This window comes from Macadamia integrifolia, chromosome 9 (assembly GCF_013358625.1).
Source record: "Macadamia integrifolia cultivar HAES 741 chromosome 9, SCU_Mint_v3, whole genome shotgun sequence".
Taxonomy (NCBI): domain Eukaryota; kingdom Viridiplantae; phylum Streptophyta; class Magnoliopsida; order Proteales; family Proteaceae; genus Macadamia; species Macadamia integrifolia.
In genome coordinates this window covers 30,299,549-30,314,615 of record NC_056565.1, presented here as the reverse complement: position 1 = coordinate 30,314,615, position 15,067 = coordinate 30,299,549, and the positions used below count along the sequence as shown (strand labels likewise).

At 41.1% G+C, this 15,067-nt stretch overlaps 1 protein-coding gene across 2 annotated transcripts in view; it reads left to right on the top strand.

The window, feature by feature from the left end:
• Nucleotides 1-15,067, top strand: part of LOC122089063 (probable sugar phosphate/phosphate translocator At1g06470) — a 93,166-nt gene that overhangs the window by 25,405 nt on the left and 52,694 nt on the right. For both annotated transcript variants that reach the window (XM_042658497.1, XM_042658496.1), the window contains 2 exons: nucleotides 1,140-1,225; nucleotides 1,555-1,604. In XM_042658497.1, coding sequence (XP_042514431.1) covers nucleotides 1,140-1,225; nucleotides 1,555-1,604 — 136 coding nt within the window. The remainder of the gene's footprint in view (nucleotides 1-1,139; nucleotides 1,226-1,554; nucleotides 1,605-15,067) is intronic.

The following is a 15,067-nucleotide window of genomic DNA, read 5'->3' as shown; positions in this document are numbered from 1 at the left end:
GCAAACGACGCCATATCGCCGGTGAAATTGCCAGTGGAGCTTAACTTGCATGTTGGAAAAATGTTTCCAGAAACAAGGTTTATCAAACACCTACAAAGCCGTTTCTGTTCCTAGAAACGGAAATTTATGTTTCTGCTGTTTCTTGACACAGAAACGGCAGAAACATTATCAAATGGGCCCTAAAAATAAAGGCTTACTGTCACAGCCAATAGGATCAGTGGATGGAACCAGTTCAGGTCGACAGATTGCCTTTGGATGTGTGTCAGCACTTCAAAAGATCACAAGGATCTGATGGTTCATTCAAAAGATATAATGAAGTGATGAATTCTGCAGGACAAGACAACCAGTAGCGCATGGTGTAAGAATGATTCCAGCAGCACTGTTTATCACCAATAGTTCCTTCCACACAACACAGTAGATAATGATCACATCTATTAGAATTTAGGACAGGCACCGGACAGCTCCACATAGATCCGGGTTGCAGTAGCAATGGAAAGAAAACAAGGAGGAAGAAGGATATGTAGGTTTCTCACCCACTGTGGAGAAGTCATCCCACCAACTCTAGCCATGCAATCCCATCAAGGTTTCCCTACTGCGCACCACAGGAGAAAAATTTTGATCCCATTCAAAGATGCTTCATCTCTCATAGTCACAGAACTCACAAGCTTAAGGTCAAATTATTTCTCAAATCTATAGTAGTGGGTATGATCCCCTACTCTTTATTTTTAACTTTATGGAAACAAGAAAAATAGGAAACCCCTATCTATGGTACGGAGAATCTCTTATAATTCAAGTCTCTCTTTAAAGTAGAACTATTCTAGAACATTGCCAAATAGAAACTAACTACTTAATCACATTCATGTATATGACTTAAAATCCCCTTTGGCCTGTAGAATTGGTCCAATACAACAGTAAACCCAAAAATATAAAGCCCATGGCCCATACAACCAATTGGGCACTCAAATTGAGCCTATTAATGTATTCTTGTTCCAGTTTGATGGCCTGGTTTGTTCTGTAAATACATCACAAATAGTTTCACATATTTCTTCGTAGTTTTGGCCATGAAAAAAATTCAAATGCTCCTTATTTTATCAACTTCTCTAACAACTAATGCCACAGATGGACTTTGCCTTTCACAGTTGTACCAACAGCTCTTGGAACTGCGCTGGATATAAACCTGAGCAATGCCTCTCTTGTTTTCATCTCTGTAACATTTGCAACTATGGTTTGTTGTTCATCCTTTCTTTTCTTATTTTATTTTTATTTATTTTTGTTTTGTTTTGTGTGATGATTCACTTTCCTTTTTAATTAAAAAATAGGAATTTATTTTCCTTGTATAATTTTGAATTTATATTGTGTCTATGTTTTTTTTCCTTTTTTTTTTTACTAATAAAAAATGAGATTAGTATTTCTTGTATTTTTAATGTATTTCTAACTTATAACATATCTATTGTCTTTAATTTTCTCTTTTTGCACTGCTTTGTATTTCATGTATTTTGCTACCCTATTTAAAACTTACGTTCAATCTCGTTTCTATGCTTTTCTTTTTTGCAGTGTAAATCTGCGTCTCCTATTTTTCTCCTCCTATTTGCCTTTGGATTCAGGTGAGTCTCTCATCCATTGACTTCAATACAATCCTATTTGCAAACCATTTTATATGAAAGTTTCACAATGTTGAATATTGTACCGTGAGTAGGAGAGTTAGAGTTTTAAGTTGAGAGCTGGAGAAGTTTAAGTTGAGTCATAGTCTAGGTTAAGTCCAAATTAGTCATTGTTATTTACTGTAGTTAGTCTTTGGTTGTACTAGACTCTTAGTAGGTTTCCTACTAAGAGTTGGTTTCTTGATTAATAAGGGAGAGGCATCTAAGCGCCCACTCTTGGGGGCATGCATAATTGGGTCACCACCTCAACTGCATAGGTGATGTCTGGGTGAATCAAGGACACGTAGATCAGCTTTTCCACTAGTCTTTGGTATTTTTCTGCATCAATAAGTGATGGACCATAGTCTTTTCCATCAATAGGAGAATCTTCTGGTTTGCAACCCAATGTTCTTGTCTTTTTCAGTAAGTCCAACACAAACTTCCGCTAGTAGATATGTATTCCCTTCTTAGATATTGACACTTTGATCCCCAAGAATTTCTTCAAAGGTCCAAGATCTTTAATTTTAAACTATTGGGCCAAATGAGACTTCAATCTCATTATCTCAACCTCGTCATTTCTTATCACAACAATATCATCCACATCATCCACATAGACAATAAGGGATGTGATAGTACCATTACCTTATCGGGTAAATAAAGTATGGTTAGCTTGACTTTGGGAATACCCATTCTTCAAAATGGCCTGTCAAATCTCTCAAGCGAAGCCTTTGGAGACTATTTGAAGTTTGAACCCATATAAAGCCTTTTTAAGAAGGCACACTTTCCCTTTAGCTGAAGAAAATTTTATTTAAATGATATTTGGCATAAATAATGGCATAAATAAGGTCTAAAACGTAAGGCAATATGCAGTGTAAGGTGACACCATGACAATTATAATCATACTATTGAGATATACCAATCATATGCAAGGATTAAAGTATCGGTATCGGTTGGCCAAAATTAAGATACGTATCGGAGGGTATCGTATCGTATCGGAAATACGCTAAGATACGCTAAAGATACACACATAAATGGATAGGAAAAATTTTTCAAACACTTTTGCATAAAGAATTTGTTAAAAAAAGCTATTAATAACATGTATTATGCATAAACACTAAATTGAGGGTATTGCACTAAGAATTCAAGGTTTGTAGTTGTCCCATAAATGTAAAATCCTTGTTCCCAACATTGATTTCCACTTTAGTTAGAGAGAAATATAGTTGGTAGCAATTTTGGAACAAAAAACCTCTTGGCCATTATATGACCGAAGCACACTATATCGGTACATACTGATACCGATATGTATTGATCGATACATACCGATACTCATCGATACGTACCGATCGATACACACCGATACTCGCCAATACATACCGATACATACCGAAACGTACATTTCACCTCGATTTTACATTTTCCATAAAGTCATATCGGTATATATCGTATCATATCGTATCGATGTCTATCGATGGTGTATTGATGCATATCGGTATGTATCGTAGGATATATATCGATACGAAATGATTTAAAAAATCTTATGTATCGTATCGGTCTGATAAATTTTAGATACGTATCGGAGGATATCGTATCGGTATCGGAGATACTTTAAACCATGATCATATGGTCAGTAGCGCTAGAGTCAATGACCCATGAAGAGGCAGTGGAAGTAGCAGATGTAGGGCCTGTTAGCTGAAGCTGAAGAATCTGACTCTGTAGATGTAGAAGTGGAGCTATCCAAATATAACATGACTCTACAAAATGCTGCAATATCCTCCCAAGTGAGAGAATTGGAGTCTATCAGTTGTCTAGATGGATATCTAATATGTCCAACCTCAATCATCATATTGTGTGCTCTAGCACCACTTCTCTTACCTCAAGCAAACTAAAGGGACGGCCATGAAGCACCCACATCTCTCTATAGTGTGTCCAAATTTCCCACAGTGGTCACATCTGAATCTATCTCTGTCATCCTTCGGGTTATCCCTTGGCCTCTTCCTTTGGCCTCTGACATATTATAGGAACACAAGTAAAAAATGGGCATGATACCTAAGCTAGATGGAGAGTACACACTCTACCCAAAAAGGAGAATCCTTCCCAGCAAAGGAAGCTCAAGTCAATCAAAGAACATCACAACTAGAATTACAGAAATAGGTAACCAACAAGATCTTCAATGAAATGAGTATTGCAAGCTTAAAATAGCATAACTCATAAATGTTGAATGGGGTAATGACTTGTGTCTAATATGACACCAGCCCTCTTTATTTATAACAATGCAGAGAAGGTTCTAGAGTATTACAAAGACCATTAAACCTCTTAGGGTCCGTTTGGTAACTGACACTTTTCCTAAAACCCATAAAACCCATTATTATAACACTTTCCCTCAAGTTGGTGCATAGATATCACATATTCCCAACTTGCAGATAATAGGATGAAACATCTCACTAATAAGATCTTTAGTAAAAATATCAGCCAGTTGTTCATTACTAGGAACAAAAGGTACAATGATAAGGCCTATATCCAGTTTCTCTTTGATGAAGTGTCGATCAATCTCCACATGCTTGGTTCGATTATGCTGGACAGGGTTGTGAGTAATGCTATTGGCAGATTTGCTATCACAAAAGAGCTTTATAGGAAGGGTAGATGGAACAATTAAATTAGTGAGAAGACCATAAAGCCATAGGAGCTCACAAATGCCATGTGCCATAGCATGGAACTCTGCTTCGGCACTTGAACGGGCAACCACGGCTTACTTTTTGTTACGCCATGTAACAAGGTTACCACTAATAAAGGTGTAATAACCAGTAGTAGACCTGTGGTAATTAGGGGAACCTGCCCAATCCGTATCAGTGAAGGCCTACACCTTAAGGTGATTATGAGGAGAAAAAAGGATGCCACGTCTTGGTGCAGATTTCAAATACTGGAGAAAATGCAGCACAACTTCCTTGTGAGTTGAATAGGGATCTTGTATGTACTGACTAACTAGGTTGATGGCAAATGCTATGTCAGGGCGTGTATGAGAGAGATAGATCAACCGCCCCACTAATCTCTGATATCCCCCTATCTGCCGGATAACCTTCCTTGCTACTTAGGTGATCATTAGCTTCAATAAGAATGTCTGCCGGCTTACACCCCAACATGCCTGTCTCAGAGAGAAGATCAAGCACATACTTCCCCTGAGACAAGTAGATCCCACGAGAAGACCTGTCAACTTCAATGCCGAGGAAGTAATGAAGTTGTCTTAGGTCTTTGATCTCGAATTCCTCACTCAAGTATCTCTTGAGGCGAGAGATTTCTACCAGATCATCACCAGTAACAACAATATCATCTACATAGACTATTAGGATAGCAATCTTCCCACCAGATATCTTGTTGAACAGAGTGTGTTTGGCATTGCTTTGAGGTTTTACTGTGAAGACCCACTTGCACCCAACTGTCTTCTTTCTTGAGGGAAGACACAGATCCCATGTGTCATTCTTCTTCAGAGCCTGCATCTCTTCAACCATAGCTACCTGCCATTGTGAGTCTGCACTCGCTTCCTGCCAGGTATGAGGAATGGACACAGAGGAAAGAGAAGACACAAAACTATAGTAGGAAGGAGAGAGTGAGTCATAAGAAACAATTTTAGCAATAGGATGTAAAGTACAAGACCTAATGCCTTTACGAATAGCAATAGGCAACTCAAGAGACTGATCAACAGAAGGAGGAGAATTACCAGGGTCCAAGGGGACAAGATCAGGCTCGAGAGGAGACGACTGGCATGGTAGGGTAGATGCTAAACGTGTAGTGGTTTGAGTCTGCTCTCTGCGACTAAACACACATATCTCTGGCCTAGGTGCAGTAGGAGAAGTAGGAGTGTCACTCTCCCCCTGAAACGGGATACTAGCAGGGATAGCAATTTCAAGAGACGGCGGCACATCTTCCACAATGGAAGGAGACCCCCCTAAAGAGTTGTCGTAGTGAAGTATGATGCAGATTCGTGAAAAACAACATCTATAGTCACAAACCATCGCCGAGTAGGAGGATGAAATCATCGATAGCCTTTCTGATTAGGAGCATACCCCAGAAAAATGCATCGGAGACCACGGGGATCAAACTTTCCATGAGGATGATGGTCACGAGCATAATAAACACTACCGAATACCTTAGGAGGAACAAGAAAAGCAGCGGAACCTTGGAAAAGATCCAGAGAGGAGCTGTAGGTATGGACCCGAGAAGGCATTGAGTTGATAAGAAAGGCAGCAGTGAGAATTTTGTCGCTCCAGTACTAGGGAGGAACATGCATCTTAAAGATAAGAGAGCGTGCTACCTCACAAAGGTGGTGATTCTTTCGCTCAGCAACCCCATTCTGAGCTGGTGTATCCACATAACTAGTTTGATGAATCATCCCATGATTAGAAAGGTAAGCTTGAAAGGACCCTTCAAAATATTTCCGACCATTGTCGCTTTGAAGGATCTTAACGGTAGCACCGAACTAAGTTTGAACCTTGCGGTGAAACTGCTGAAAGCAATAGAAGGTCTCGTCCTTGGTTCGCATCATATAAACCCAAGTAGTCCGAGAATGACAATTAATAAAAGAGAAACCACCGATAACCATTGACAGACACATTGCGGGATGGACCCCAAATATCAGAATGTATCAATGAAAAAGGAGTGGCACTTTTATTTCCAGAAACGGAATAAGTGATTCGAGTTTGTTTGGCCAAAACACATGCCTCACAAAAAAACTGAATTTTTAAAGGAACTTTACTAAAGTTCCTAAAGGGGGATGTCCCAACTGACGATGCCATTGCAGTAACTCAGAGATGGGAGGTGACGTAGAAGATGTCTAAAGAGCCTGATCAGAGACCAACGCCGAGTCATCATCAAGCAGATACAGACCACTACATACCCTACTAGAGCCAATCGTTGCCCCTGTCACCAGATCTTAAAAAACACAATGAGACGGAAAAAATGTGACTTTGCAGTTAAGACTGAAAGTAAGACTACTAATGGACAAAAGGTTAGTTGGAAAAGAAGAAACATGCAATACAGTAGAAAGAGATAAAGAGGGGGTACAACCAACAGAGCCCTTCCCCAGAATAGTGGAATAAGTCCCATTAGCCAATTTGACCTTACCATTACCAAGACAAGTAGTGTACTATGAAAAAAGAGACAAGCGGCCTATCATATGATCAGAAGCCCCAGAGTCTATAATCCAAGGGGTAGAAGGGACAGACATAGTATGGCCACAAAAGGAGATACCTGACCCAAAAGGGATGGAATGAACAGAGCTCGCAGTGATAGGTGCAGGAGAGTCTGGACGTGTCAAGAGGTGCTGGAGGGCAGTAAGCTCGTCAAATGATAGCGAGGCTACTGAGGAGCTAAGAGCAGAGTTAGAGTTAGGGCTCTCAGTATGGTTGACCTGCTCAGAAGTATCGACACGACCCTTCCCTCACCCTTTTCTAGATGTATCAGCAAGACGACTATGAATTGATGTGTCGCTCCTTCCCACAGTAATCGCACTTCACTAGAGTTCTAGAAGAGGAGTCACTAGACTGTGGGACAGCACTAAGGGACTGAGTGCCAGAAACAAGTGCAGATCTCTCAGTAGGAGTGGCAGCTTGTAGTGGAAGCATAGTGGTACGTTGACTATCCTCAAGTTGGATCACAACATAGGCTTGATCTAAGGTAGGAAAGGGGACACGACTTAAAACCTAGGACCGCAATTGATCAAACTCCACATTCAGATCTGTTAGAAAGTCATAGACCCTGATTTTGTCCTCGCTTTTAAAACTTGGTGACATCTTCAGCGGTGGAAGGAGTATACTCATAGAAATCCAACTCAGTCCATAGTGACTGCAACTTATAGTAATACTGTGACAGAGTGAGCCCTCTCTGCCTTAGATCACGAACCTTCTGGCGAAGCTTAAAGACCTGAGCATCATTCCCTGCCTGGGAATAGATCTCCTGGACAGACTTCCAAATCTTGGCAGTGGAGTCAAGGAGGAGATAGCCACGGGAAAGTTGTAACATGGAGTTGACAAGGAAGGCTATAACCAGAGAGTTGGCACACTCCCACTTGTCAATCTTAGTACCGGTGGTCGGATGCTTCGTGGTTCCAGTGAGGTACCCCTAAATCGTAATAGCCATGGGACTTGATGGAGATGTAGACCGAGCGTGACCACATAAGGTAGTTTGTGCCATCAAGCTTGATAGCACAAGGAGGAAAGGTAGGAAGAGCCATGGTGTCTCCGCCAGTAGAAGCAGATGAGATGGTAGACATGGTTGCTACTCAAGGGGGCTGTGCAAATAAAAGAGACTAGCCTGAGATAGAGAAAGCACCAAAATAACCAGAAAAAGCTAGAAAACTCAAAAATCGATAAAGGGTAAAAACCTTGAGAAAATGATTTTGGGGATGGCTCTAGAACAGATACCTCAAACGAAAAAGTGGTTGGTACATACTACCACAAGGATAAGAGGCACCAATTGCAACAAACATCAGGATGATCGAAGCATCAAGCGGGGTAAAAGCATCCCGACAATGAAAAAACGTTCTCAGGGAGAAAACCCTGAAAAAGTGATGAAAAAAAGGTTTTGGGTCTCTCAGATCATTGTAGAAGAGAGTCTGAGAGCCCAGGGGAAATATGGGTGGAGGCTAGAAACCCTCTTGGTGGTTTATGAAGCTCCCACCACGAGAGAGAAGTAGATGAAGAGCGATGGAGGGAGACATAGATGAAGGAGGCGTTGGGAGAGAGAGAGAGAGAAATAAGAAAGAGGCAAAGAGATGGAGAAGAGGGAAAGCCCTTAGGGTTTCGGATCCTAAGGTTTTGATACCATGTTGAATGGGGTAATGACTTGTGTCTGATATGATACCAGCCTTATTTATTTATCACAATGGAGAGAAGGTTCTAGAAAATTACAAAGACCATTAAACCCCTTAGGGTCCGTTTGGTAATTGACACTTTCCATAATACCCATAATACTCATTATTACAACAATAAACAACAACCAGCTATTATCATCACGCATAGCAGTAAAAACACCCAGCAGGTCTAGACAATGACAGTAAGGGTAGCAAACTTTGAGTTTAGGATATAAATGGTTAGATATTACCAACTGAGCCTATATTGGCTTGAAAATAGACTCCAAGATGACTCCAGAGAACCTGATTCCAACTCCTAGCGATCTCTGACGAGGAATAAACAAGAAAAAAATTTCTAGATCTGGGTACTGTTCATGGAGTGCTGTAGCAGCCATAGAAAAAATGAGTTTCATACCTTGGGCTTTCATCTTTTGCATCCAGGCTTTTGGGGGCTTAAAAGGGCAGTGATGTAGATGCACATTATGGAAGGAAATATGAGAGGAAGAAGGGTCCAGCCTTAGTCCACCTGAGTGGCTAGGGTCCAGCCAAGAAGCCAACCGAACCCCTACTTGGTCCACCTGAGTGTCTAAGTACAAATAAGGGCTAATTGGGCCCATCGGCTAGGGGAATAATTAGTAGTTGTTTTAATTAATTAGTGGGCCATTGGGCCCATCAAGTTGAGTAAGTGGTATGTCGAGTCCAAATTGTCTTAGGACTCTATTTGTTTTCAACATAGGTTTATTATTCCTAGTCCAATTTTGAATTCCTAGTTGTAGTAGGAGTGTCTAGTCCTATTGAAAAACTAGCTCCGAGTTGAAGTAGGAGTGTCTAGTCCTATTGGGAAACTAGCTCCTAGTAGTAGTTTGGTTGCTATTTTGCCCTCTATAAATAGAGGAGCCTATGTACTCATAATTTCATATTTGAATAAAGGAAATTGCAGTCGTTATGTTAGAACAACTGGGATAGTTGTGGGTGAGATGCCCTGGCCAAGACAACCACTCCTCCCCCACATTCCCTTACCTCTCTTATTTTCTGCAGTTAAAATTCTGTTTCTGTTCACTGATTATAGCAGCTATTAATCGCAGAGAATTCAGACCTGTCCTTGCAAGATCAATCATCAAGAACTGCCCATTCTTGAACCAATCGATCTCTTCTTTTGGCCAACTCTGAGGTCGGATCTGCAAGGCTTTTTGAGGACTGGTTCAACTCTTCAAGAGGACCACTCGATCTCTGTTGGGAAGCCATCATCCGCTGTTCACTTTTGGTTTTTCTGCAATTCTTGATTTTCTCTCTCCTAGGTCAGAAATCAAGAACCTTCATAACTCCATAACCAGCCGTCAGAAGCTCTTTATATTTGGGGGTTTTTGTACCCTTGGTGGGCCCTACAATCGATCAAATTTGCAGCTCAATTGGGGCCCTACAGGCCTGGCCGCACCTCTCTCTCCAGCTCTATTGCAGGTCTTTCTCTCTCCTATCGGGTTGGGTTTTGGGCTGATTTTGCTCCTGTGTGGGTATTGTATCATTGGAGGTTTATTTGATGGTCTTATTTCTTTGTTTCCTGCTCTTATTTGTATTGTTTGGGGTGATAAACTGCTGGGGCAACTTCTTATAATCTACTTTTGCATTAAGTGGTATCAGAGCTATGACTCAGACAGAAGAACCCCATCCCACCCTTCAAGATGTGATGAAAGCAATCCAAGCCTTGTCTACGAGGTTGGATGGACATGACCAACAGTTGGCTAACCTAGATGAGAGTACTACTGCCCACTCTAACACCCAACCAACTGTTGCCCAAACTAATGCTCAACCTGTTGTTAATTGCATTGGTAATGTTCTCAGAAGAGTCACTATGCAACCTAGAAGGAATGTCCCAGCTCAGAATGATGAGTATGATGAGTATGACAATTAGCTTTATCAGCCTGACGATACGTACAAGGTCAAGTTAGAATTGAAAGAGTACAATGGGAGGCACGATCCCCTCTACTACCAAGACTGGGTAACTTCCTTTGATGATTATTTCCGGTGGTACCATATGTCTGAAGAAAGGAAAGTCCAATTAGTTGTCACTAAGTTAACTGGTGGAGCTAAGGACTGGTGGAGAAATGAAGAGAATAGGCTGATCCGCAGTCGTCAGATGCCTCACAATTGGGAAGACTTGAAATTTATCCTTAACGATAGATTCTTACCACCCACCTACCGACGTCGGCTCTACGACATGCTAAATACTCTCAGGCAAGGTACTATGACGGTAGGAGATTATATTGATCGTTTTAATGAACTGCTTCCACGAACGGGTGCCCATAAAGAAGATGAAGAACTGCTCATATCCCGTTTCAAACTGGGGTTAAGGTATGATTTTCGTGAGAAGCTTGGTGTGATCGAGATATCCTCCTTAAGTACTTGTTTTGACAAATCACTTGAAGTAGAGGATCTGATCAAAACAACCTCTAGAAGGTACATCCAGCCAATTGACAACAAAATGCCTTATGTACCAACCAAACCCACTGGATTTCCTACTTGAGCTCCACAAGATACACAAGATAAGGGGAAGGCTCCAATGGGAAGGGGGAGTGGATCTATGACATGCTACAGTTGTGGAAAGATTGGACACACGGCAAAATTCTGCCCTAAATGGGGACGATCCAACTCTGTCATCAGTGCCATCGAATCCAATCCGGATTTACAAATCCACGAACCTCAGGATGATGATTGGACTGTTAATGTTGCAGTTGAAGGAGAGGAGGATGAACTGGAAGATGAGCTTGCACCAGAGAATGATGATCCTCATGCTTATGTCAATGTGGTTGCAAGAATCCTAGTGTCTAAAACTAATGGTGAAGATTGGAGGAGGCACAATATCTTCTACACCTTAATGTCTAGTGGACCTCACAAAGCTCAAGTGATTGTTGATAGTGGAAGTTGTGTGAATGTGGTATCTCAGGCCTTTGTCATTGATGGAAAGCTTAAGACTGAATCCCATCCACAGCCATACAAGGTATCTCTTCTAGACAACAACACCATGGCTGTAACTCAACGGTGTTCAGTCCCATTGAAGGTCTCAGATTATGAAGAAAGTGTATGGTGTGATGTCATCCCCATGGTCCTCACTGATGTACTACTTGGAAGGCCTTGGTTATATGACAACAATGTGCTAGTGGGAGGTACTAAGAACCAATGCATCTTCGTTCACAAAGGCAAACCATTCATTCTAAACCCACTTAACATACCTCATGTAAAAGACAAGTTAAGTGCTACCCAACTGAGGAGACAACATTTTCTTAAAGAATGTTGCTAATACCTCTTCCAAAACAACCACTGAGCAAAAGAAGCAACCATGCAAAGAAAATTTCAGCAAGAAGAACACTGTGGACAACAAGCTATGCGTGCTGCCCCATAGAGAATTCCTGACCATTAGTGAAGAAACCGGCCTAATCATAGCTCTTGTTACTAATGCTGCTGAACCAGTGATAGAGGTAAAACATCCCCCACAAATCAAACAATTACTTGCTGATTTTTCAGATTTGGTGCCAGAGGAATTGCCTGATAAACTACCACCGATGAGGGATATTCAGCATGCCATTGACCTTGTGCTTGGGTCAGTACTCCCTAATCTACCCACTTACCGTCTCAGTCCTACAGAGCATGCCAAGCTCAAGAGACAAGTGGATGATTTATTAAAGAAAGGATTCTTGGTTGAGAGCAGGAGTCCATGTGCAGTACCAGCCCTATTGACACCAAAGAAAGACGGATCATGGCGTATGTGCATTGACAGCCGGGCCATTAACAAAATCACGGTAAAGTACAGATTTCCTATTCCTCGTTTGGATGATATGCTTGACATGTTGACAGGAGATGAATGAATCCGTCCAGGGGATGAATGAAAAACAGCCTTCAAAACAAAAGAAGGCCTGTATGAGTGGAAGGTTATGCCTTTTTGGCCTCACCAATGCACCTAGCACTTTCATGAGGGTGATGACACACGTACTACGACCCTTCATCTGAAAATTTCTCGTAGTGTACTTTGATGACATATTAATATATAGCAAAGCACAAAATGAACACTTGGAGCATCTGAGATGTGTCATGAGAGTACTACGGGCAGAAAAGTTGTACATCAACTTGAGGAAATGTTCCTTTAGGCTACTCAAGGTCATCTTCCTTGGTTTTATTGTGTCTTCACAAGCAATAGAAGCTGATCCGGAGAAGGTAAAAAGTGTCGTTGATTGGCCTATTCCAACGACCTTGACCGAGGTTCGTAGCTTTCATGGTCTTGCTTCATTTTACCAAAGATTCATCCGGAATTTCAAGGCCGTTGTAGCCCCTATTACAGAATGCACAAAAGGGGGAAAAGTCCCATTTCAATGGACTCCGACAGCCACTAAAGCTTTCAACTTGATCAAACAAAAGATGATAGAAGCACCAGTGCTTAGACTACCCAATTTTGATCTTATGTTTGAAGTGGCTACTGATGCATCTCATGTTGGGATAGGAGGAGTGCTTATGCAAGAGGGCCATTCGATTGCCTTCTACAGTGAAAAGTTGAATGATGCAAAAAGAAGGTATTCTACTTATGATTTAGAACTCTATGCCGTTGTTCAAATCCTCAAGCATTGGAGGCATTACTTAATTGGCAAAGAGTTCGTGCTCTATTCGGATTATGAAGCACTCAAATACTTGCACTCACAAAAGACCATTAGTGATCGGCACGCTAAATGGATCTCATACTTGCAAGGATACGTATTTGCTCTCAACTACAAAGCTGGGAAGGAGAATCAAGTGGCTGATGCACTTAGTTGAAAGGTGATGATGATGAACACCTTCACAGTACAAAGTGCAGGAGTGGAACACATCAAAGAGGAGTACATTAGTGATGCTGATTTTTCAGAAGTATTCAACCACCTACAAGGAGGAGGACGGGATGACAAATTTGCTATACATGATGGGTATCTTTTCAAAGGCACTCGCCTCTGCATCCCAAACACCTCTTTGAGACATCACTTGATTCGAGAGCTACATGGAGGAGGAATGGGTGGACACTTTGGCAAGGACAAAACATACTCCATGATGAAAGACTTATACTTTGGGCCTCAACTCTTAAAGGATGTGCAACATGTGATACAAAGATGTCACACTTGTCAACTTGCCAAAGGAGAAAAGAATAATACAAGATTGTATACACCGCTGCCCGTTCCACACGCACCTTGGCAAGACATAAGCATGGACTTTGTCCTAGGCTTACCACCTATACGGGAAAGGTATGATTCCATATTTGTGGTAGTAGATCGCTTCTCCAAGATGGCACACTTTATCCTTTGCAAGAAGACTCTTGATGCAAGTCACTTAGCCAAACTCTTTTTCAAAGAGAGAGTGCGCATACATGGTCTACCATAGGCAATTGTTTCAGATAAGGATGTCAAGTTCATGAGCTACTTTTGGAAGACCCTATGGCTGAAAACAAATACTAAGTTCAAGTTCTCCATTGCATTCCATCCTTAGACAGACGGACAGACCGAAGTGGTAAACAAAAGTCTTGGCAAAACTCAACAACCCTGTTTCTTTCAACAGGTCTAACACAAAATTTCCTTTGGCATATATTGAATCCCTTCTTATACCTTGACACTTTAATTCCCAACAAAATACTTCAGCTGTCCTATATTTTTTATCTCAAATTGTTTGGCCTTGGATGCTCTCAGCCCAGCTATTTCATCATTGTTATCTCCATTCACTATGATATCATCAACATAAACAATCAATGCTGTGATGGTACCATTTCCTGTTGGGTAAATCATGTGTGATCCGCTTGACTTTGGGAATAGCCATTATTTAGAATGACCTGTCTGAACCTCTTAAACCAAGCCTTTGGTAACTACTTGAGACCATATAATGCCTTCTTGAGGAGACACCTTACCGTCTATTGTCGAAAACTCGAAGATAGGAGGGGGTTGCGTATACATTTCCTCCTCTAGATTACCATGGAGGAAGGCATTTTTCACATCCTGCTGATATAGGGGCCAATCTCTATTTTGCCGCCACAGATAAAAGAACTTTGATTGAGTTTTGAGTATGTTTAGCGGCAGGAGCAAAGGTCTTCTAATAATCAATTCCATATACCTGACTGTACACTTTGGCCACCAATCTAACCTTGTATCTCTCAATAGCACTATCTGTACTTGATTGTATAGATCCACGTGCATCCAATTGAAGTTCTCCTAGATCAACCAGTTTCCAAGCATGGTTCGAAATCTTACCGAAATCTTGGAATTTCGGTCTTTTGTTTGACCGAAATGAAATTATATACGAAATGAGATGTATGCAATGTTTCGGCCGAAATACCAAAATTTCGGCCGAAATTTCGATCTCGTTTCGGTATCTCGATACATTCTGTGTTATGAATACCATATCATTTCGTCGAAATTTCGACTCTGTCTCGCCTATCTTAGTGGTTTCGATTCCATTTGCATATTTTGAAAGAAAAACACTACAAGTCTCCAACAAGCCTCTAATTAGCCACATCATCACACATTTTAACTTCCATTGGATTCCTACATGATCTACACATTCTAAGCTCATCACACATTTTAACTTC